We start from the raw sequence: 24,833 nt of genomic DNA, 5'->3' as shown, positions 1-24,833 counted from the left end.
AACATTACTCTTGGAGCATTGGAGGCAATCCAATTCTTTTAACAACATTAAAAAGAAAGAATTCTTATTCAATTGCACTCAAGGTCGCAAATGGAAAAGCCTCACAATAGCCCTCAAAATGAAAAAGAGGATTGTTGCGTAAAGGTGAAGGTGGATTATTAATTGAGATTGGAAGTGGAGATGGAAACTCATATGAGAAGCCTTCGGGACTGAAAGTAAACTTTTTCTTAACCATTGCAACATACAAGAAAAATTAAATTTCCCAACAATAAAAATTCTTTAATTAATATACTATATTTTAATCTCAGGAATGATGTTTTATTATAATATGACAATATATTGAATCATAATTGTCAGTCTTAGTAATTACAACCTACTATAAGAGACAAGTGGCTTTAGGGTTCTAGAAGCTAAAAACTAGCATATATATAATACGTAACCTTATTTTATATAGCTGGCCTGCCATATAAAATAATGGCAAATGCACATGGACACGCAAGTATGCCTTTCTACAAGATTACTTTTCAATCTCAAAATCATATATATATTTAGCTCTTTGATTTGTCCATATCATATATTACACACTTATACTCTTTGCAAAAATAAAACATATCAAAAGGAATATATATATATATATATATATATATATATATATATATATATATATATATATGTATATATATGTATATATATATATATATATATGTATATATATATATATGTATATATATATATATGTATATATATATATGTATATATATATATATGTATATATATATATATGTATATATATATATGTATATATATATATATGTATATATATATATATGTATATATATATATATATATATATATATATGTATATATATATATATATATATATATATATATATATATATATATATATATATATGTATATGTATATATATATATAAATATCTGTATATATATATATATATATCTGTATATATATCTGTATATATATATGTATATATATATATATATATATATCTGTATATATCTGTATATATATATATATATATATGTGTGTATGTATATATATATATGTATATATGTATATATGTATGTATATGTATATGTATGTATGTATATAATTTACTGTTTTTTAAAAAAAAATTTAGTGGATTACAAAAGCCATTGAAAACTTTATAGAATGGATTTATTAGTGCTTTCCATTGTGCTGTCTATTTCTTCTTTTCTTTTGCTCTGGATTGTTGTTTCGGAAGTAACATGAGCATTTTTATCAATATTGATAGTGGTCTCCACATTCCCAGATGAGTAATAAGGACCAAGCGTGTAATATGAAAATTGTGGTAGTGAAATAAAATTAACATTTTTACATTTCTGTATGCTAAAACTACTTACAGATTTTTTGTCTTCCTTGTTTCCCATCTATGTAAACCCTAAAGAATGAATAAGTGAATCAGTTTTCAAATTATTTATATATTTTTGGTCAATTGTTAAAATATCAAAATGTTGAAATGTACAATAGAAATTTGAAGTTTATTCGAACTTTAATATTCCCATTTTTATTTGGGACCAATAAAGCCTAAAAAATTCTATGGGTTCAAATGAACTTCTAATTCTAGAAACAGTATTTTATTGTATAAATTGCATTATAAAGATTCAAAAAATAAAAATTTCTCTGAACCATTGATAATTAAATTCATAAATTTCAAGTTCACCAAAGAATAACATTTTTCTGACTTAACATTTCCTTATAAAACTTATGGTTGATTATGTTGACTAGCATTGATTTGAGCTGAATTAAGCTCAATTCGTGAGCTCAACTCCAAGTTTGGATCATCCCCATCTAAAATCTACCTACTACTTGCATTTAACCAAAGAAATGGTGTGCATCTGAGCCATACTTCACCCCACAAATAGTGAAATGTTGGAGGCCACACGCATCCAAGGTTGCATTTCCTGGACCAGGCACTGTAGCACAAGAAGTTCCTGTATGATCCTACGATGAATGCATTGACATTCGGGCAGTCTTTGGTCCCATTTGCCTGCCGTCCTCGCTGCATTATGCCTCAATGGGTGCAATGCTCTTGTTTGGCGCGATGCCAACAAATGTGGTGGCTTGGAATGTGATACTTCTTGCATATGCCAATTCAGGGTATCTGGTGGAAATGAAAGAATTAACGCAGTGCATGCCGAGTTGGCACTTTTTCATGAAACACAAAGATAATTTCAAGACACTGTGCTCGGCCATTTTGTCAAAGACATACAGCTTGAACGAACAAAGACAATATGCCCAAACGTGGATTCTTGTGCGACGATGTAGATATGGCGCTAGTGATGTCCATGGATATGCCCGTGCAGAACCTCATGGCATACATAATTCCTTGCTCGCCACCTATGGTTGATATAAGTGAGTTAGAAGCATGTCAAATGGAAGATAGTGGTAATTTAAACTATTGCAAAAACGTCTTGAGTATTCTTTGCCCAAAATGGTGTTCACAAGCCAAAACTAACGTGGTTTCATGGACTTGCTCTTGTCTCAATCGAGTCAAGCTGTGTGTTTGAAACTATGCCAGAACTGGCTACAATCACGGTAAACTCAATGCTGACAGTATGTGCCCTAGCCAGGGATGTCGAGCAAGCAAAGCTTAATACCTTGCAGCAAGAAATGTCACGGCTTGAACTGCCACAATCGCTGCTTTTGGACGCTCCGGTAACAAAACTCTGTAAAGTAATGCCGGACTCACCTCCACAGGTGGTTCAGAGTTTTCCTTGGTATTCTTGGAGAAGTGATGAGGATGATATCGATGAGGAGGAAGTAGTAATGAACCTCTTTGATTGATTTTAGATATAATGTCAGTTTCTTGGCACCATCTCCATCGCTACAAAAAAACTTATACTAAACACAAGTATATTTGTAAAGGAGAAGGTAGAAAGAATATTATCATCTAGGAAAAGGTGTCTTAGCAGTATATAATGAGATTAGGTTAAGGGCTAACTAGACTTTCAAGAGAAGTTGGGTGTGGTGTAGAGATGCTTGGAGATCAGCCGCGGATGAATGAAGGAGTGAAGATGGACTTCACATGGGCAGCAAACGAATCGTGCAAAGAGAGAGCCTGGTATTTGCAAGAGGAAGAGCTGCTCTACAAGCTCTTCAGCGAAGTGGAGTCACGAGTAGCTAATGATGATGAGGAAGGCTGGGAGCGCGTTTCTGGGAGTGGAAGGACGAGTTCCATGAATGAGGAGTTCATGCGAGAGGAGGAGGAGCTCTCTTTGCTCTTTGAGGAAGTGGCCTGGAAGGCAAACCATGAGGTGGGCGATGAAGAAGAAAACTTGACGATTTTAAGAGAGGTGATGGAGCTGCTTGGTCTCACAAGCAAAAGGATTTCCAAACTGTAAATCTCATCTATAGATGTTAAAACCAAAGAAGTGCTTTCTAGCAGTAAGACACGACATTTGAAAATCAAATGGATTGCAATCTTGCCTCGATTGGAAACCTGTCGAATTTCTAGAGTGATTTCTTAGAAACATGATGAGCTCGTAGTGATCTGTTCGTAAGCCAGCAAATCCAACTTAGTCCAAAGGAAACTTTCTCTAGACTATCAACAGTGGTGATGTTTTATCGCATTCCCCAGCCTAGTTTCTTGACAAAGGCTTTCCTACATGAAGATTAGGCATTTTAGAAAGAATGGGAACTTTAAACAAAAGGAATTTTAATGAAAACTCCATTGTATAGAAAAAGACATCAAGTCAAAGAGAACATACTGGATCATCTGGGTTCTCTACGAATGCAACCAGAAATTAAAAGATCTAGCCCTATCAAAATGGAGCAAGTGCAGCCGCAAGCGGGGCTATAGCAAAGTTGCCAATGTCTGAGCCTATGGCATATCACATGGGGACGTTCAATGCAGTGGAGCCTTTTGTCAGCATATGGTGGACTGAGGGATCCATTGGGCACAGAGAACAAATTTTATGGAGGTCTCATGAAAAAAGAAATGCTGCTGATCTTTTGTACATCAAGGTTAGTGCTGTGCAATCATAAGAAGCCCCTTTGCTCCTCTTTGCTCGTCAGGATTGACGCATATAAGACCGTATCACCTCGTGCTTGTTGACATGTTCCAATGCATCTCTGCACTATCACAGCAGGATTACACTCACCTGTCCAGGGCGTTTCAAAGCAAAAGAGATGCTTGAAGCTGTGATGCACCTTCAAGAGATACCCAATCAACTCAGGCATTCTAGGACAATGTCCAAGCTTGCTACAAGTAGGAAGCTGCCATGCAAGCACTACAATGTAGGTGTATCAATGAAAAACCCAGGCTCAAGGGATTCTAACCTTGAACCCAGAGCTGCATTGGAGCCATAGATTTGATCATACACAGCATATACCATTTATTAGCATATGTTGGCAATTAGAACCACTAGTCTTCTAAGGGGGCAATTCAGAGTTGTGGATCCTTATCTCCATTCATTGTTTTCATGTCAATACACAGCACTCATTCACTCATTTTTCCTTCTCAGCCCTTGGAGATCAGGCCCTTTCCCCCTTTGTTTTCTCATTAGCAGTAGATATCTAGCGAAGAGGAGTATCCACACCTCTTCATTTGGCAACCACGGCCTCTGAATTCCCCTTCAGGTTCACAAATTCTTTAGTTCTTTTTCCATTCTCTATGCACAGATAGCAAGAAAGATCAAGAAATCTACCCAACTCACCAAAATTCACCCAGATTCGACAAGCAAATGCCACCACCAACATGAATCAATGGCGTCTGAGTTGAGTGGTCGCTGCCCAACGCAGTAGAGGAAGACACTTCCTAGAGGAGATATTTGAAGAATCTGAAAGCTCTCTCTCAAGATCTCCAAGTCCAATCACCGATAAAGACCTCCAACAACTCCAACACGACACAATTCAACTAAAAATTGAGTTTCTGCACCAACAACCATCTTCAAAAAGAAACTCCAGTTGACCAGCACCTCCATCAGCAGATGCCCTCGGCAACTTCATTGGCCAACTCTAACTCCAAGCACAAGAACACACACTCCAAGCTCGAGAACTCAACCAGCATGCTCAACACAAACCGACACCACTGCCAAAACACACCCCTCTTCTGAGCAATCATCAACCCGGCAATCCCAGCGCTCTAACATGATTCTAGTTCCCGTGTCCACTCCCAATATCGAAGCACATCCTTTGGACTTGCACCAAAGATGAACCCATCACTCTATTACCCAGTGTTGGAGAACTTGTCAAGGGACAACTCGACAATGCACCACCAATTTTTTGGCAACCCCTCCAACGGAGTCAGCAGTTCAGCACCAAAACAACAGTCCGAACTTAGTTCAAAGTCAACACGTTCACCACAATAACTCTCGCCAATCATGCCATCGCCCGATCTGGACTCAAAAAACTTAATGACATTATCAAAGAAATCATTCTAGACAAACCCAAGTATCCCAAACTCTTCATGAACTCCATCTTGGCACTGGCAAGTGGACGACCAGTCTGCATACTGTGCCAGCCAATTTGATCCAACACAACTCAATTAAACACAACCCGACTCAGCTCAACCTGACCTGACACAACCCAGCCCAACATGCACCACTGTTGACATTTGCACCGAAAAGAAAAAACAAGCTCAAAAAACAAGTCGACCACATCTGTCATTACTTGATTCCTGACGACTTTATTGACAATTAGCCCACTGACAGTCTCCCAAATTTCTAACAGAACTGCATGACTGACTTGACACAATTACTCCAACAAGTTCGAACACTCCCCAACAACATTCAGGAACTCATCCGACAGCAGACTCAAGACCTCCTTCTCTAGAGTTACTTCATTCAATTGACTAATGGCATACTTCTCCATGAAGAAGAATTTCTAGGACCCCTAGGACAATTAGAGTTGTTTTATTTTTGATTGCTTTACGAAATTAAATCTGTTTCAGCATTTTGGATCAACACTGAATTCATCTATAGACACGGGTGTGACACTGACAATAAGTAGAAGAATGCATGTGTCCAAAACCAAGAAGAAAATCCAGCAAGTCGGAAGAAGACTAACAATGGCTTATCTGACATTTAGATAAAGATTTAAAGAATTTAGAAACAAAGAGAAAGAAAGACCAAGAAAAGTTGAATCAAGTTATCAAACCCTCTAAAAGAGAGAATTACATCCGACACAAATTATTACTGTGAGCTAACTTTGACGAACTATTATCAGACATCCGTAAAGAATACAAAAACTACACAACACCACCAGACACACCACCACCAGCACCCTTGACAGCACCCACAGAAGTGCCTGAGCTTGAACCAACACTCTTGATAGCACCCACCGAAGTGCCCAAGCCCAACCAAACATTCAAGCAGTCAACATAGACTACACCCAAGCAACAAAACATTTTTCAAGCAGCATACAACCAGTTCAAAGGTACATTCACCAACCCCATCTACGGTGACGACAAACGACCGAGTTTTCCATCCGGATTTACAAACTTCACCAGACTGGCACCATTTTTGCCATACCAACCGATCTTCACAGCACTGATAGATCTGATATTTGCATCCAACATCTATCAAAGCCCACTATCAGCAAGACTTTTCGAACATGCTTTCGACTTCAATGTGCCGACAAGATAACAACTTGACTTCACCCACTACGGTTGCACTCTGACATACCCAGTCAACAGCAATGAAGACGAACAACTAGAATCGTCCAATAGTCAAGCACTCGACGAAGAAGTTGACAACTCACACCAAGCTGATGAACAGCTACAATCATCCAACAACAATGAGGTTGACGAACCAATCATCAACGACAACAATCTTCAACAGCAACCATATCACCGTCGCCCAACTGCTGAAGATTGCACCTACCTCACCAAACAGCTCACTAATATGACATTTGCACTGAATAACGTTCTGACAGACTTGCCCATACTCAACCTAACACAGACAGCTGTCGACACATTTTGAACCGAGATTCAACTAGGCAATTGTGACAATGATGTTCCGACAATCAACTTACGACTTGACAAACACATTGTTTGCAGAGCCATAATTTGTCAAGACCCCCAACAAGATCAAGATTGGAAAATGCAAAAGACAAAGAGAAAAGCTAGTGGAAACAAAGAAAAGGCCTTAGACTAGTATTGATTCAGATTGTGAAGAAATGGAACAAGGCTAACCTATATATACTATAGGTTGATGAAGCTCCACCACTCTTGGATCGAGGATGGCCTAAAACCGTTGCCAGAAATGAGAGATGAACTGAGGTCCCTGATCCGAAACCACATCTGCAGGAATCCCATGAAGTCGGAAAATTTCCCTGAATACCAGTTTTGCCATGTCCTTGCCCAAAAACTCCTTGGTACATGGCAGGAAGTGAGCCATCTTTGTGAAACAATTCACCAAGACTAAAATGTTGTTGAAGCCTCAAGAACTCGGAAGATCACTCAAGAAATCCATGGAGATGGATTCCCAAGGACCTGAAGGGACTGGGAGGGAACGAAGCAAACCTGAAGGAAGGTGGTGAAGTACCTTATTCCGGGCACAAGTGTCACAGGAGGTAACAAAAGCTTTGATGTAGTCATCCATGTGAGGCCACCAAAAGTCCCGTGCAACTAGCTCATAGGTCTTGGCAATGCCGAAGTGACCAGCAGTCGGGCTATTATGGCACGCCATCAGGACCAACCTTCGAGCATTACCTTCAGGAACATAAAGCTGCTGTAGCGCACCTTATCTCTCTCCCCTTAAACCAACTGGAAAAGGGGCAATTGCTTGATGAGAGAGCCCTTAGTGGCTATTTTATCCCCATTTATCCCCCAAGGTTCCAAGGATCCATGGTGACAGTATATCCAAATCTCATCCCATGATCACATGTGCTACACTCACCCCCCCTTCAGAGATGTTAATGTCCTCATTGACTATTGACTAACAACCCCTATTGAGCCAAGGGGAACCAGCACCTCCATTTCTGCACTCAATCTACCAATCCTTCTATTGTGTAGACCAGCTATTCCATGTGAGGCAATTAGTCATCCACCCGTACCGCAGTCCCACGGTGGATACCTTCGTCCGTGGATACTCCACACAAGAGGAAGGACGTACGCATGGATGCTCAATACGTACGATTTCAAATTTAGGGGTAAGAATATACCTTGCTCAAGGGTATATTATATTTTTAAGTAGCCACTAATCAATGGGAATCGAACCCGTGCCATTTGCTCTGATACCAACTGTAGCACACCTTATCTCTCTCCCCTTAAGCCAACTGGAAAAGGGGCAATTGCTTGATGAGAGAGCCCTTAGTGGCTATTTTATCCCCATTTATCCCCCAAGGTTCCAAGGATCCACGGTGACAGTATATCCAAATCTCATCCCATGATCACATGCGCTACAGCTACTCCCCACGGTACAATAAGCCATCTAAGAACTCAAACTCATCAAATCGCCGGCAGTCGGGAGTCACTGGGTGTCCAGCCTGAAGATGGGGGAAAATGTCACTGGCAAGATCATCGGATTGAAGATCGTTTCTGATTGCATCCATCAAGGAGGAGTTCTGAGGGGCCAGGGAAATTGCCATAATTTGAAGCTAATCAGGATCGAGGATAACTTGATCCTGTTGATCGAAGGCAGGATTACTAGGCCTGAGACTGAGATAGGAGCGCCTTGAAAGAGCATCAGGAAGGCCTTGATGCTTTCCAGGTCTGTACTTGATAACAAAGTCAAACTGATTCAGGAATTGTGCCCACCTTGCTTGACAACAGCTCAAAACTCGGGAAGTGGCAAAGTACTCAACATTTTTGTGATCCGTCCAGACTGTTGTTTGATGGCCTGCCCCCTCTAAGAAATGGTGCCACTCTCCAAAGGAATCCACAATGGCAAGGAGCTCCTTGTCGTGGATTTCGTAATTGATCTCCGCAGGCTGGAATTTCCAAGAATGGAAAGTGACCAGATGAAGTTCTTGATCCGCTCCAAGTTGAGACAACACAGCACTGATGGCAAAGTCGGAGGCGTCAGCCTCGATGAAGAAAGGTTGTGAGGGATCAGCGTGGATCAAGACGGGAGCAGAACTGAAGGCCACCTTGAGTGTGTCGAAGGCCTACTGGGCAGCAGCAGACTAAGAGAAGGGAACATCATTGCGAGTGAGATGCGTGAGAGGAAGGACAATGTCAGAGTAGTGATCAATGAATTTGCGGTAAAAATTGACAAAGCCAAGGAAAACTTGAACGTCCGACATTGATTGTGGAGGCTTCCATTCGAGAATAATCTTGACTTTGGTAGGATCCATCGTGATACCCTTAGGAGTGACAATATACCCAAGGAACTCCACAGAATGCTGATCGAAGGAACATTTCTCAAGCTTCGCATATAGGCTGTGTTCTTGCAGCTTCACCAGTACCTTGCGTACATTTTCGTTGTGCTCCTCCTGAGTTTTTGAGTACATGAGGATATCATCGAGGTAGACAATCACCATCTGATCAAAAAACTCCCAAAAGACGTCGTTCGCCATATGTTGGAAAACTACTAGAGCATTTGTCAAGCCAAATGGCATGACAATGTACTCGAAGTGGCCATAGCAGGTTCGGAACGTAGTCTTCCATTCATCACCAGGCTGGATCCGGATCAGGTTGTATGCTCCACGGAGGTCAATCTTGGTGAAGAAGCGGGCACCACCGAGGCGTTCCAACAGGTCCGAGATCAGGGGCAGCCGATAACGGTTCCGAACAGTCACTTTGTTCAAACCTCGGTAGTCGATGACTAGCCGCAAACTCCCATCCTTCTTCTTAACAAAGAAGACAGGTGCTCCAGCTGGGGACTGCGAATGCTGAATGTACCCCGAGGCAAGGTTCTCATCCACGTAGTCTTTGAGGGCCTTAAGCTCGGACGGGGATAACCCGTAGATAGGCCCCCACGGAGGTGATGCTCCTTCCTGTAAATCAATGGGACAATCATAAGGCTGATGAATATGCAGTACACTAGCTTTTTTCTTGTCAAACACATCCCCAAAATCATGATACTTCTTAGGAAGACTGATAGGAGAAACATGCAAAGCAAAAAGGAAAATAGATTCTTCATGAAGGAGTTCTTTCATAGTGATTGTGGAGATAGGAGGAGGCATACGACTAAATGGAATGATGAGACGAGGATACTGTCTAGCGTAAGATGGAAGAGAGGAAAAAGAAGAGGGTGAAAACTTCGTAGAGTCAGGAATAGAACCCCGATTTGAGTTTAGGGAACTTTTCCTGATTCGGACTCGATGAATAGTAGGGGAAGCCGTGGGAGATGGTGATGTGGGAGAGATGAGCTATAATTCCTTCCAACAGATCTGAGGCTGATATAGTTGGAACCAAGGAAGACCGAGCACCACAGAGGAGGATTTGTTGTTGATGATGTTGAAGGCAATATCGGTGACGGTGGATCTGATGTTACTCGAACGGGTAAAGTTTCCCTAAGTCCAGAAGATGGAGACACAAAATGCCCGCCGATGCCTTCAACCCTCAGATCCCGTATGGTAGGAAAAAAAGGAATGTGATGTCTGGCAGCAAAGTCCATGTCCATGAAGCAGGAAGTTGCACCCGAGTCTAGTAGCGCCAAAGCCTTGAGTCTTGATTATCCGGTGAAAGAAAGGAGACATGGGACATGGAAGTTGTGGGAATTGGTGGTGGCTTTGATGAAAGGTGGTGAGGAGCTTGATAAATAAGAAAAGTGATTTTTATTCAGGGAGTCCAAACAGACAGCTCCTACTCTATTTGGACAAGGTCATTTCTTGACTGTAACAGAGGTGGATTTTGAGGCAGAGTGAACTCGAGCAGTTGGGGAGGCTTTTTGGGACACACAGCTACTTTGTGATTAGGATCAGCACAGTAAAGGCAAAGATTATGAGATATTCAAATGTTGCTTCTCAGTAGGAATCAACTTCCCTCTAATGAGTCAGGGAGTACCAGAAATATCCATCAGGACTGGAGCAGTAGGTTCAGGAGTATGCCCCAAAAACTCAAGCTGGGATTTCTGAGTCTGGGATGGAAAAACAGCGGTGCGGCGACTTTCCTGACAACGTTCAAAGAGACAATTGTCATATCGAATAGCTTTGTTGATGGCATCTAACAGGTCCTTGGTGTAGCGCACCTTATCTCTCTCCCCTTAAGCCAACTGGAAAAGGGGCAATTGCTTAATGAGAGAGCCCTTAGTGGCTATTTTATCCCTATTTATCCCCCAAGGTTCCAAGGATCCACGGTGACAGTATATCCAAATCTCATCCCATGATCACATACGCTACACTTGGGATCCTCCATGGTGAAATCCTTGACACTGTTGTTGAGGCCGAAACGAAATTGGTCAATTAGAGCCCGCTCATCCCACTAAGTGTTCAAAGCAAGAAGTTGGAACTCTGCAGTGTAGATCAAGGCAAGATGAGACCCCTGAGAGAGACGTCTCATCTTTGTGGTAGCAGCCCGAACCCGATCCGTCTCGCCAAAACATGCTTCAAGTTTTTCTTTGAACAATTGAAGATCCATCAGCTTCGGAACCATGACCCCTTTCATGCTCTTCTCTAGAAGAGGAGAAAACCATGACAAAGCTGCACCTTCGAGCAATGTCCCAATTGTGCCAATTTGAGACTCGGGAGTGGGGTACTGCCGATGTTGAAGTGTGAAGATCAGCTCCATCTGGTTCAGGAATCCGCGAAGCTCAGGACACTTGCCTGAAAATTTCACCAAGAAACTCACCTTTGGTTTAGGAACTTTGCTGGATCCTTGAGCCAAAAGTGAAGCGAGCTCCTATTGCATGTGAAGAAGGGTCGCCTTCAGCTTGGTATTCTCAGACTGGATTTTTGCAAGGACTTCAGCAAAGAAATCAGGATGGCTTGGAGACTCGGCAAGAAGAAAGAAAAAGGGGGACAAAAGGCAAAGGTAGTCAAACAATCAAAACGAGCTAAAGCAAAAAACGAGAAAACACAATTTAAATCAAACTGTCAAGACCCCCAACAAGATCAAGACTAGAAAATGCAAAAGACAAAGAGAAAAGCTAGTGGAAACAAAGAAGAAGCCTTAGACTAGCGTTGATTCAGATTGTGGGGAAATGGAACAAGGCTAACCTATATATACTATAGGTTGATGAAGCTCCACCACTCTTGGATCAAGGACGGCCTAAATATAGCTGAGGTCGAAGAGGCACCACATCATCATCAGGAATGTGGCTCGAGACTTAGGAATTGTACAGGAAATCAGAGAGTCAGGAATAGGGAAGTGTCTTGAGAGTCAGGAATATGGTCTGCAAGTCAGGAATCTGGCGAGAGTCAGGAATGTGGCAAGAATAGGGGGATTCCTGACATAATTGACAGTAGCTCCAGCGTCAATATTATTGAAGAAAGTCTCGCTCAACAACTCAACATCAACCCAGTCCACCTGGCACCTTTCAATGTCCGAATGGCCGACCACCAATCTATTCAACCCGAAGGCATTATCTGAAACATCAACACCAGCATTCAAGGTGTCGATATACCAGTCAACTATGTCATCCTCAAACTACCGGAGCAGACCGATGGATACTCGATTCTCATCAGTCGACCTTGGCTCTGAAGTGCCCACGTTTATCAGGACTGGCTGAACAACAATCTCATCCTTCAAGGACCAGATGGACCAATAACCGTGTCAACAAAAGCGACCTAATTGCTATCCAGCCAAAACTGACCTATTGATTTGGAAGAATATAATCTCAAATATGGCCTCAACGACTATGAAGAACAACAAATCCTCAAAGCCTACCCCAATCTCGAACCTTTTACCGAGATCAACCTGTTCTGAATTTTCGCTGACTTCCACCAAGAACGACTGCCAATTACATCAGCACGGAAAAATCCAGTCACTTGAGATACGAAACTTGAAGCACCACCGGCATTCACAGTTGACAACCAAAACAAAGTCGCCTACATTCCGACAATTCCAGCCAACCAAAAACTTGAAAAACTCAGCCTCGCTGACAACAGCAACAAACACTACATTGTACTTGCCACCGACATCTCAGCAAGTTTTCGAGACAAAGGCATCAAACTTCTCTGAAGAAGAAATATTTGTTCACTTGGAGTTACCAAGACCTTAAGGGAGTTTCGCTGAAACTCAGCCTTCACACCATCACCCTTCTCCCGGACTCAAGACCGAGAAGACAAGCAGCCTACCAGATGAATCTGAATCTGATGGAACAAGTTAAGAAAGAACTTGATAAGCTTCTCCAAGTCGAGTACATCTACCTGATTCAGAATCTAATCTGGCTTTTACCACTGGTGATTGTACTGAAGAAAAATGGCAAGTTTCGAATCTGTGTCAACTATAAACAGCTCAACAATGCCACCGAAAAAGATGTCTTCCCGATACCATTTACCGACGAAATTCTTGACGCAGTCGCCGGACACGAGATGTACTCCTTCCTCGATGATTTCTCTAGCTATAACCAAATCCACACCGCCAAAGAAGATCAGCATAAGACAGTATTCATCAGTCTATGGGGAGCCTATGCTTACCAACGAATGCCTTTCGGACTCTGCAATGCCCCATTCACCTTCCAAAGGCTTATCACCAACACTTTTCGAGACTATCTCACCGACTTCATGAGAATCTTCATGGACGACTTCAGCATTTTCAGCTCGGAAGATCAACATCTCAAATGTCTTGAGAAATGCCTTGATAAGTGCGAGGAGAATAACATAGCACTCAACCCCGAAAAATGTGCTTTCTTCGTCAAATCTGGAATACTTCTCGGCCACATTGTCTGCAAAGATGGCATTCTCATCGACAAGGACAAAGTCGACATCATCTCCAAACTCAAACTGCTAAAGAATCAGAAAGAACTTTGACGCTTCCTCAGCAAAGTCATTCACTCATCTTTCTCTCTCACCCCCTGGAGATCAGGCCCTTTCCCCCTTTTTTTTTCTCATTAGTAATAGATATCTAGTGAATAGGAGTATCCACACCTCTTCAGTAGGGTTCAAGGATCCACAGAAGTCACCAAACCATTGAATGGTAAAAAACTTTGCGCTGTTAAATTGTGCCTTACCACTGAAACATTCAATCAGCACCAGACAATGACAGTCCATGTACTTCATCCTCTACGTAGAGAAATCTCCAATCAAGTATTTGTCATTCGGTACTGTTTGCATTTCAAGGCCGGCCATTCTGCAGCTCAAGGAGGTCACCTTGCATATGTGCAGTCAACACTGATTCGTCCAGAGGCACACCTTGCTCTTTGCACAATTCTAAACAGATAAAAAATGTACTGCGAGTTGGCGAAATATAGAACATATAGTGCTCAATACCTTTGTATGAGCTGTAGTTGATCTCGTTGTTCCAAACATGCACTTCAGCATGCACATCAAGGATGCTGTAAGTGTAGTATCGACCACCAAAGACTGCCAAATACATTCTATCATAGTGTCCAGCAGAAATGTTCTCTGCATCTCAACTTGGGCAGAACCAGCATTCTAAGGCAGAACTGGGCTTTGAGGGCCTCTTTCTGTTGCTTATTGAGCTTGGGATCTACTTATGTGTTTGGAACTTAACGTCAAGTTCATCCTGCTTCATCCTCGGAATCACTTCGAGAAACAGTTCAAAACTACAATCAGAATATGTTATTTAATACACAACCGAGCTTCTGACCTCCTCGCCAAGCTCCTGATCCTGGGCCTACAAAATAAATGTGAAAACAATCACTAGGATAGAAACAATGAAATTGAACCAAAGTTGCTTATCAAAACATATTTCACGTTGTTTTAGTGGCCAAATCATTCGCAAAACACGCTCACTGATGTTCCTCTAAGAACAAGAGACAAAAAGCAATCAAGGGTAACAGACTATTCAACTTAATATAATACTTAAACTTTTTATAAATAGTATACATAATCTCATCTGTTTTATTAATGTTATTATTTTTTGTTATAAAATGTCCAAAAAGTGATTTTCTTTACCATAGTCTCAGCTCCAATTGCTACTGGGCTATGGAGATCCAGCCCTTGGTACTGGAGCCAGGAACGTCTCACAGTGTGACTCGCTGCTGTACAGAAGTCTGCTGAGCACCTTTCCAGACATCCAGGTATATAAGTTTGCAAGGTTCATTAAAGGTCCCAGCCAAAAGGTCAGCGAAGTTGATCAAAGATTTGCCAGTAGTAATGACCCTCTTTGATTGATTTTAGATATAAGGTCAGTTTCTTGGCACCATCTCCATCCCTACAAAAAAACTTAAACACAAGTATATTTGTAAAGGAGAAGGTAAAAAGAATATTATCATCTAGGAAAAGGTGTCTTAGCAGTATATAATGAGATTAGGTTAAGGGCTAACTAGACTTTCGAGAGAAGATCTATAGCGCTTGGGTGTGGTGTAGAGATGCTTGGAGATCAGCCGTGGGTGAATGAAGGAGTGAAGATGGACTTCACATGGGCAGCAAACGAATCGTGCAAAGAGAGAGCCTGGTATTTGCAAGAGGAAGAGCTGCTCTACAAGCTCTTTGGCGAAGTGATAGACTAAACAATCAAGCCACGAGGTGAATGCTGAGGTTGGGTAACGAGTATCATGCTGGAGCGGGAAGATCTGAGCTACTTTGTAGTTGCTTTTAGCTTTGCCATACATTGTCTCCGGTTCGTGTAGGCTGGCCGGACTTTGTCGCCGCGGCTAGAAAAGATTCGGGGACAAGTTGGAATTCTTGCATTTTCGCTCGCCATGTCATGACAACTCTCATGGTGGACAGCTACGTCGAGATTTCTATGTTCATGCAGGCGAATGAAACACCATAACCATGTGATTTGGAGCTCTTATTGGTGCAAAGAAAAGGCCACCACAAAGGCGCTACGAAAGAAGGCATGATCTCTCTCTAGCATTTGCTGATTCTGACGGTGGCGCCATTGGCTATGAAGCTATTGTAGTCGAACCTTACGCTCTTGCTCACGCCAGGGCCCGTGGCTGTGACGATCACGTACTGGAGGCCCCAGCCCAGAACATCAACAAGATCGCCTCCCAGGTGCACATCCAATTTGCAGAAGTTACTGAAACATCCGGCAGTTCTTGTGAAAGTGTTAAGGGCGTCACGCTCAAAGTCATCTCCGGGGCCATCCAAGTCGTAGAACGAGTAGCCGTTGCCATTTGCGTTGAGCAAGAACATGTCTACTGTGGCATCGGTGCCTGCGAAAGTTGCATCCAAGGTTTTCGCCTCCAGCTTGTAGCTGCATTGCTGCAATCAGGGAGAAAGGCAAATATCAAAGAGAGGAATCCGCAAGAACACCGGACCTGAGCTTGGGTTGCAGTGAAGATCAACGCACGCCTCCAGCTTGAGTCCCATTTTTTAGCTTCACTGGTGAAGAAGAGCGCAAGGGAGGTGATGATAGTTTGAGTTAGATTTGGAGCTGTATTTATATTTCCACCAAAGTCAATGTGATCGTGAAATGGATTGAGTTCTATCTTATCTTTATAGAGCTGAAAAACGATCCCTTGAGTAATGTTGATAGATTTTGGTGAAACTTGGCCGTCGTAAGTAAGTAAGTAAGTAAGTAAGTAAGTCAGTCAGTAAGTCAGTCAGACAGTCAGTCAAGGGGGGGGAAGGAAGGAAGGTTCAACAGTGATGAATGAGTGGAAAAGAGAGGGCATATAAAAATCTATTATACATGACGTACATGAGGATTGAGCTTATATGATAAAATAGTTGCTAAGATCTAGAGCATGCCCACTCGAGGTATGATACCAGGAGGCTGTAACACGATGCCCGAGAAAGATATGGAACGGAAAAAGAATGGTTTCCAAAGGTTTGATTGCTTGAGATATATACTCAAGATTCGGTGGCGAATACTTTGATGCCCAACACGGGCATATCTTTGGATCGATACTTTCGGCAAGATGACGATGGTGGGAGGCAACCGTCGAGGTTTGCCATCTTGCGGCCAAGCCGGAGAAATGGTGCTGTCTCGTATAGATGGCGATCGATAGTTCGTGCAAATGCTTCAAACCATGCCTTGTGTTGAGCTTAAGCTGTGAGCGCTGTTTTCGATCCGGCTAGCCAACACTTGCTTTGGATTCCAACCTGAGTACTATACAAACTCCAAAGCTCGTCAGCAACACAGCCTAGAGCACCGGTGGAGTGTAGCCCAAACTGTGGAGATCAATGTACTGCGTCGGTACCTGTCTGTGCCTGTGAGACTTGACGGCCGCCAGGAATGCCCCTACTGCTAAAACGAGTAGTAGTAACAGGAGCAGCACCACACCTGCGTGACGAGCCTGGCTGGCTTTGGAAGCGCCTTGGGACAAGCTCTCTGCCCAGTTTTCCGGAAGAACTCCTTTTCCTTTGGGACCAGCGGCAATGTTGAGTACAGGGTGAAGTCCGTTCTGGAAAACCACGAGTGTCAATCGGGAACGAATTGTATGTTTTGCATACCTCCATCATTCCATAAAACATTTGCGAGAGCTGAATGACAATTTGCTCGTAGAAGATCGAGGCAGGTTGTGATCTTCCATGGCACCAATCGCATTTGGTGCTGTCCATCGAGTGGTGGCACGGTCCATGGAAACCGGGGGTGTCTTCTTCCGAGAAAAGCTCGCACACTGGCTTGTGCCATATTCCACGAAAAATCTCCTTGGCACTAGACACTGAGATGGTCATATTGAAGGCGACCCGTTTTGAGGATTTTTCTAGCGCTGCCACGACCTGGCAAACGTAAATCACACGAGTCATGAGAGATTCGTCGTAAGGAAAATGCGCAAAACCAACCTCTCCAAACGTTTGAGAGCGTCCACATCTGCAAGTGTTCGTGATTGCCTCGCACATCCTCCTGCATGGAAAACCAAGCCCAGCGGCCTTGAAAACTCTAGGAACCGATGCTTGAAGTGCTGCAAGAGCGGACGAATCTTTGGCTGCGACAGAAGCTACAAAAGGCTGCGAAACAATCAGAAAAACTATCGTAACAAAGGTGTAAAAAACTTACAAGAAGTTCATCCACAACATGATCGAAAGTTCCGCAAGATGGAAGCGCCAGACCACACCAAAATTCCTGTAAAGCTGTGGCACACTCCGAGCAGCTGGAATAGCCTAGACAATCACAACATTACATTCAAACACTCCACCAAAAAAGAATTATCCTACCTTCTTTGTCGATTCCTTCGAGAGGATTTCTAGAAACCGCCCCAAAGGCCTCATACCTGAAAGCACAATCCGTCACACTGCTGGATTCCAAGTCACAAATGCGAGCAAATGGAGTGCCAGCGGTGTCCACTTGCACACACGAATCCCTGCCGCCAAAGGCATTGCATCGCCCTCCATCCGCAAGCGCCTGGCCAATTTCTTGCAGAAGAACACGCTGCGACGCCACCGCAAGCCCTGCCGCCGATTCCAGCGCCTTGCCGAGCTCCGCAATGTCTGTAACACCAATCAATCGATGAAGGAGGGAGAGAGAGGAGGAAGAAAACCTAGCGATCGTAGAGGCCGGGCAAGCGCCATTAGTAACAAAATCCATAGCAGAGCCTTCATTGTAACCTAAAGGGGCGATCACACCCTTCTTTTTCCGAGATTATTCTATTTAAAACCTAGTATATTCGATAGTCCTCTGGTTTTAGGGTTTACGCGTGGCCCGTTTGACGTCACTGGCAAGAACAAGTCATCCGCGAGCGATGAAACATTCTCGCGAGGAATGCAGGCCGGCCAATGGCGCTGGCGCTGCGGATCACGATCCTCCTCATCGGCGGTCTCGTCCTGGCGCACGATGCGAGTAAGCTCTCTCCTCTCTCCAGGCATTTCTTCTCAAGATCGTCTTTTCCAAGGGTATATCAACATCGATTGCGGCGGCGCGATCGGTTTCACTGATTCTCGAGGCCAGGCGTGGGTGCGCGATGCCGGATTCACCTCCACTGGTGCCGTCGCGAGAGTTTCCATTGCGAATTCTTCTCAGGAGCTGGGATCGCTGCGATATTTCCCGGATGGATACGATGAGAAGAGTTGCTACGAGGTTCCAGTGGTGCTGGGCAACAAGTATCTCGTCCGAGCAACGTTCTTCTATGGAGACTACGATGGAAAGAGAAAGCCGCCAAGCTTTGACCTCTATCTCCAGGCGAGCCACTGGACTGCCTTGACAACGAGTTTGGACAAGGCAACGAGCAGCGAAATTCTCGCGGTTGCGACGAGCAACAGCTTGAGCGTGTGCCTTGCTGCTAGTGCCGCTGGGAACGTTCCATTCATTTCCTCCTTGGAACTGAGGCACCTGGAAGCAACCATGTACGAGGCACTGTCTCTGGATCGTGCTCTTCTCCTGTTTCAAAGGCTGGACATTGGATCTTTGTCCCCGACGAGTATCAGGTATGGTTTTCTTCCCTTTGTCTTGATTTGCATGTTGGTGATGCTTGAACTTTCTGTAGACTTCCTGATGATACGTATGATCGCATTTGGACGTCCGACTTTGGTGACGAAGATTATCCCAGGCTAGTCACTCAAAATCCGGTAGCTCTTGGATCGTCGCCAGAACAGGCTCCTCTTGCAGTTATGCAAACTGCTAGAACGAAGCCTGTCAACAGTTCGTCCGACTTTTCATACTTCCTTCCATTTCCTGAGATATCTTCGGGGCGGAAATACTGCATCATACTTTACTTTGCGGAGGTGACAAGTATGAATTCTGGAGATTTAAGAGAGTTTGACATCATTTTAAGCGGCACCTCGCTGAACAACACTCCAGTCTTTCAGTCAGTAAATGTGGCAAATCAAGCGGGAGGAGCTTACATTGCACTCGAGCTCCATGACTACAATCGAACATTTTACGGGCCCGTGAGAGTGAAACTTATTCCAACCCAACGATCGACACTGCTGCCGTTTCTCAGCGCTCTCGAGGTGTACACAGTTTTGGATGGTTTAAGCGTCGGGACTTTTGCATCAGACGGTACTGTAAATTCTCTTGGCTCATTGCTTGATTTGTTTTCCTTGTAGCGGCGGCATTGTCAAATGTGAAAGAGACATTTAATCTCGAAGGGGCCGGAGATCCATGTTTACCATCGCGGTACAAATGGGATTGGATCAACTGCGACAATGGAAGTCCTCCAAGAATCAATGCACTGTAAGTTTCCTTATTTTGTTTGCTTTGATCTCTAAAATTCTTGTCATGGAGGACTTTGTCAAATATGAAACTCCAAGGAACTATACCGAACGGACTTTCACGTCTCACTGAGCTCAATATCATGTAAGCGTGGATCTTTTGCGCTCTCTTACATAGATTTATTGCAGACGACTCGATGGAAATCATTTAACCGGTGGTTTGCCTGATTTAAGCGCACTTAAGAACTTGACTCTTTTGTAAGTTTGGATATTCTGTAAGCACTGTTCCGTAATGTTTGACACACAGGGACCTTCACAGTAATAGCTTAAGCGGACTGATTCCAGCAAGCATCACTAGCCTTCCTAATCTTCAAATGCTGTGAGTATGTTAAGCATTTTCTGGCATGGATTAACTGGATGGAGACCGTTTGCAGGTACTTACAGGACAACAACTTCAGTGGCCCCAAACCATCCGTGGCCAACACGAATATGTTCATGAAGTAAGCTGCTGATGTGCTTCGCACTATTTTCTGACTGAAATCCTTTAATTTGCAGCACTTCTGGTAATCCTTGTCTCTTAGAAGACTCTCCATGCTTCAATGCCGCAACGACTGGTGTCTCCAGACACAAGCACCGTTTACGAAGTCTTTGGATATCTCTTGCCGTCGGCTTGCCTGTCCTTTCTGCAATCACAGTCTTAATTTGTTTCTTGAGAAGATTCATTGCCGCTGAAAAACGTTTTGGTAAGAATGTCAAGAATTTTTATTTTCTTCACGTAATCTCTTTACTTTTAGATCCTGTCGAAACTCCGCGGCACCCTTGTTCCATTTTTCGGCTCGACGAGCTTATTCTAGCTACGCAAAACTTTTCGAAAGAATTGGGAAGAGGGGGATTCGCCAAGGTATACTACGGTGTTCTTTCTGATGGACGAGAAATAGCTGCCAAGGTGTATTTTGAAGAGAATGAGCGACTAAGAAAAAGACGTGACGCTTTCTTAAACGAGGTGAGTTTCCAAAGCTTGTCTGCTGTCATAACACAAGATGATACAGGTGGAGATACTTTCACGGGTGCATCACAAGAACCTGGTTTCTCTTATTGGCTACTGTGTTGAATCTCTGAGCCTTATCGTCGTCTTTGAGTACATGTCAGGAGGAACTGTACAAGGAAAACTCCATGCTGGAACTCAGGCATGTTTAACGTGGGAGACAAGACTTACGATTGCTTTGGATGCCGCTCAAGGTATATTAATTCAACTTTTTGTTTCTTTTCTCTGTAAGCTGAATTTCGCTTTGCTGCAGGAGTTGAATATTTGCATACTTGCTGCATACCTCAGGTCATGCACAGAGATTTGAAGAGTAGCAATATTCTGCTGAGCGACAAAATGATGGCTAAAGTCGGAGATTTTGGTATTTCCAAGTTCCTCTCTCCCGACGATGATATATCGAATTCAGTCAAAGGAACACCTGGATATGTCGACCCAGAGTATGGTTCTTTCTCTCTTTGTCACTCGTGTTTATACTGCACTCACAGATACTTCGCCACGAATCGTTTCTCAGAAAAGTCCGACGTCTACAGTTTTGGGGTAGTGCTGCTCGAACTGATATGTGGTCGGGGGCCACTCGACTCGGAACTGCTGGACCAAGGATTGACTCTGATTGTTTGGGTAAAATCTTGTTTCCTTCTCATCGGTCCTGGTGAAGTAATATTTTCCTTGTTTTTCTCAGTTCAGGTCCCTCGTCCAGAGCGGAAAAACAAGAGAAGTGGTCGACCTGAGGCTGGAGAACACGTACAACTTGGAATCCATGCAAAGAGTGGTAGATACTGCGAACTCGTGCATCGAGAGCGATCCTTCCAACAGGCCCGACATGAGCATCATCGTTGGAGAGCTTAAAGAAGCACTCTGGCTCCAGCGTCAGCAGCTTTCTCCCACAGATAAGATGATAGTTCCGCTTTTACTTCTTCACAGATCCATGCGACAAGAACGCTGCTCTAGAATTGAAATGGTCTCGGCCTCTTCGTACTAGGTGAGGTTTCTACTTTCAACTGCAGATTTAAAACGTGATCTTTGTACTTGTGGCAACTTGTCCAGGCTGCTCTCATGGGAAAAGTAAAAAGAAAACTCTCATGAGGTCTCGAGCCTAACACCGAGGAGAAGAAAGCATTGCCCTGTAAGCTAGTTTCTTAGTACTTCTCTTTGTCCAAAGGATTACTCCTAGTTCGATTGTCACTGAGTTTGTGTCTGATAAAACTGTATTGACTTCAAAGAAACTTAACTTCAAGGACCTTCGTGCCTTTCTTGCTCGAACTATTACAATGGAAAGAAGAGAACTTTCAGCCACTGTAAACAATAATCCTATAGGGCTGAGAAAGATCTGAGCTAACAGACGAAGTTGAGAGGTCAAAAGAAATGCTACGTACTGTTTGTTTGCTCTCAAAAGCCACAGTAAGTGATGTTGTCCATGGAGTGGAAATAGCAGCCGACTGCCTCTGGAGTACACATCTGGATCATCTCGCACGACCAGCAGCCCAAGCTGCCTCCTTTCTCGCAGGTGACATTGAAAAACGGCTCGCAGCTTGGCCGAGACGAATCACGGTGGCAAACTCCTGGCAACTTGAAAGTTAAAACCACGAAGAATTCTGGCTCCAAGGAGTACTACCATATTGCGTTCTGTAGAGCAGTTTCCGAGAGCTCTTGAAACGAGCCGAGAATCCCTGCTTGTTATTACATCAGCTCCAAGAGGAACAAACACGAATCTGTTTCGAGTACCTCTTTGTCCACAGGGAATGACGTTGGACTGGAAGACGAATCCAGTAATCCGTGCAGCTCCCTGTTTCCTACAGTTTCGGACAAGAAAACTCTCGAGGACTTTCAGCAGCGAGGGGCACTACAATTACCCGAAACAGAAGCTCCCAGCAGTAGAATTACTGAGACGATCATCAAACGTGTCATTCTGGCTCTTCGAGCAAAGAACAGAGCAAAGAGAAGAAGCACGTTGCTGGCGCTGGAACAACACAGAACTTTCAAGCACGGAGAAACTAAAAAACCAGTCGAGCGAGTGTCGTAATATGACGGCTCCAAACAACCATGTAATAAACGGCCTGGCCGAGAGCTTCCCACTTTCCTGCAAGCAAACTTTTTTGATAGTATATAAAATGTAATGCGGGCATATGATGAGAGCCGTGTCACCTGTGCCGATTAGACACCATCGCCAAGAGAGCTCGAATCGAAATATGGCCGTGCATTCGTCCTGTGACCACACCATTAAGTTAGCGTCAGGTGGTCTCGCGGACTCTCTCTCGCGTAAGCAAGAGCAGCGACCACGCATACCATTAAGAACTTATGCTCTAGGCTTTCGAAATGGGAGGATTGTAGGCTTCTTTAAGATCCCATCCAACGAGGTGTGAGCCAGACAAGTTGCTCCCGCTCCTGAGGCAACTTGGAGTTTCTCTGCTAATCATCAAGCGAAGATGTGAGTCGATTCAGTAGAACAGTAGTTCTAATCGAGAGCGTAAGTGAGCTTACTTGATTTCGGACGGACGTACTATCCATATCTGAAATCCTCATACTTTCATTGCAAAAGAGTTTTTTAAACATTTTGATTAATAACCGCAACACGCTCTTCCCAAATTCGAACAATATTTCAAGTCTATCCTCGAGTTCTTGTTCTTGTGGGTCACTTCTTCACGAGCTTGCGCCTTGCTGTTTCAAATCGTCCTCAAGACATTTAAAATTATAAGGGATAACACCATTTACCTTGTATCTCTTCGTAGATCCTTGTTAGCTGCACTTCGACAACAAGATGCCTGGAAAAGAGAGATTAGAATGAACATGAAACATTTACGAAACATAGTACCAAAAACCGGTGATGCAATCTATGTTGCAAAGCTTGTTTGGAGGAAAAGGATGACAAAAGCCGCTTGTGTCTGGTGGATGGAAATCCTAGCAAATAAAAAAATAAGACAAATATAAAACGAACTTGTTTGTGCTATGTCCACTACCCTTTTTTTCTGCCTTTTCTGCCTTTTTTCTCTTTGGATGTCCAGCTGAGCTTTTAATTTGGTGCTGCTTGAGGATAAGGTTGAAGATAAGATCCATCTGGTTTATGAATCCTCGAAGCTCTTGTCTTCATCCACTTCGCTCCCTGTTCGCCTAAGATCAAACCGTCAACATTTACAATCATGAAGTTCCCAAGAATTTCTTTCTACTGAGAAATCTGGGCTAGAGCTTTGGATTCAAGGAGATGAACAACAGTACAAGGATGATGGACGAGGATGACACTGGCTCATCTCCTTTTGTACCTTTAGGAGAAATTCAGCCAAATCCAAATCTTGCTTACACTTGGACGAGGTATCCAAATTCTAGCATTATAGTTTTTGTTTTTTTTTTCAACTTTGATTATTCAGGAAGATGAACGGGTGATGAACAAGATGACACTTCTGTCTTAGTGGAATTGTTCAACCAAGTAGAAGGAATTTAGTCGACTCCTCCTATAAGCCAATTGCTTGTCGATGGAGGAGGTTTGATCACACAAAGCTCTAGCTGCTGCTGGTAGCTATCTTGACGAGGGATCCTGCTCTGCCCGCCCTGATGCCCAGGCTCCCATACTCCCAAGTGCTCAGCCAGCCCAGGTGTCTGGGTTCGGGTGCGTGAATGAATAAAAAAATTGTAGCAAAGATTCTACCAAAAATTCTAGCAAAAATTTCGTTATGTGAAAGCCAAATGTATGGCTATGATGTTGTATAATAATATTAGTGTAGTGGGATTTTGGTAGCTGTTAGATTAGTTTCAATCCAG

General features: G+C 43.3%; 3 protein-coding genes across 4 annotated transcripts; 1 reads left to right on the top strand and 2 right to left on the bottom strand.

The window, feature by feature from the left end:
- Positions 1 to 16,747: 16,747 nt before the first annotated feature.
- LOC9634808 lies at positions 16,748 to 18,502 on the bottom strand. The gene is made up of 6 exons (XM_024684604.1): positions 18,430 to 18,502; positions 18,107 to 18,379; positions 17,949 to 18,052; positions 17,735 to 17,899; positions 17,402 to 17,671; positions 16,748 to 17,352 (listed from the first exon to the last, which is right to left on the bottom strand). Exons 1-6 carry the CDS (start codon positions 18,488 to 18,490, stop codon positions 17,092 to 17,094), a joined length of 1,134 nt encoding a protein of 377 aa, XP_024540372.1. The 5' UTR covers positions 18,491 to 18,502; the 3' UTR covers positions 16,748 to 17,091.
- Positions 18,503 to 18,663: 161 nt separating this feature from the next.
- On the top strand, positions 18,664 to 22,330 carry LOC9634481 (probable LRR receptor-like serine/threonine-protein kinase At1g67720). Of its 2 annotated transcripts, none has more exons than XM_024684628.1 (15): positions 18,664 to 18,728; positions 18,781 to 19,312; positions 19,372 to 19,886; positions 19,934 to 20,060; positions 20,112 to 20,183; positions 20,228 to 20,296; positions 20,358 to 20,417; positions 20,473 to 20,538; positions 20,594 to 20,781; positions 20,833 to 21,041; positions 21,088 to 21,277; positions 21,337 to 21,520; positions 21,569 to 21,701; positions 21,763 to 22,062; positions 22,128 to 22,330. In XM_024684628.1, exons 1-14 carry the CDS (start codon positions 18,665 to 18,667, stop codon positions 22,060 to 22,062), a joined length of 2,709 nt encoding a protein of 902 aa, XP_024540396.1. In that variant the 5' UTR covers position 18,664; the 3' UTR covers positions 22,128 to 22,330. The 2 variants fall into 2 exon arrangements, with proteins under 2 accessions (XP_024540396.1, XP_024540395.1); XM_024684627.1 differs by having other exon boundaries at positions 20,346 to 20,417.
- LOC9634807 lies at positions 22,308 to 22,978 on the bottom strand. Its single transcript, XM_024684630.1, has 4 exons — positions 22,934 to 22,978; positions 22,806 to 22,873; positions 22,696 to 22,750; positions 22,308 to 22,642 (listed from the first exon to the last, which is right to left on the bottom strand). The coding sequence occupies exons 1-4, from the start codon at positions 22,974 to 22,976 to the stop codon at positions 22,470 to 22,472; spliced, it is 339 nt and encodes a 112-aa protein (XP_024540398.1). The 5' UTR covers positions 22,977 to 22,978; the 3' UTR covers positions 22,308 to 22,469.
- Positions 22,979 to 24,833: the final 1,855 nt, after the last annotated feature.

This window comes from Selaginella moellendorffii, unplaced genomic scaffold (assembly GCF_000143415.4).
Source record: "Selaginella moellendorffii unplaced genomic scaffold, v1.0 SELMOscaffold_41, whole genome shotgun sequence".
NCBI classification, from domain to species: domain Eukaryota; kingdom Viridiplantae; phylum Streptophyta; class Lycopodiopsida; order Selaginellales; family Selaginellaceae; genus Selaginella; species Selaginella moellendorffii.
This window is presented reverse-complemented; position numbering and strand designations above follow the sequence as displayed.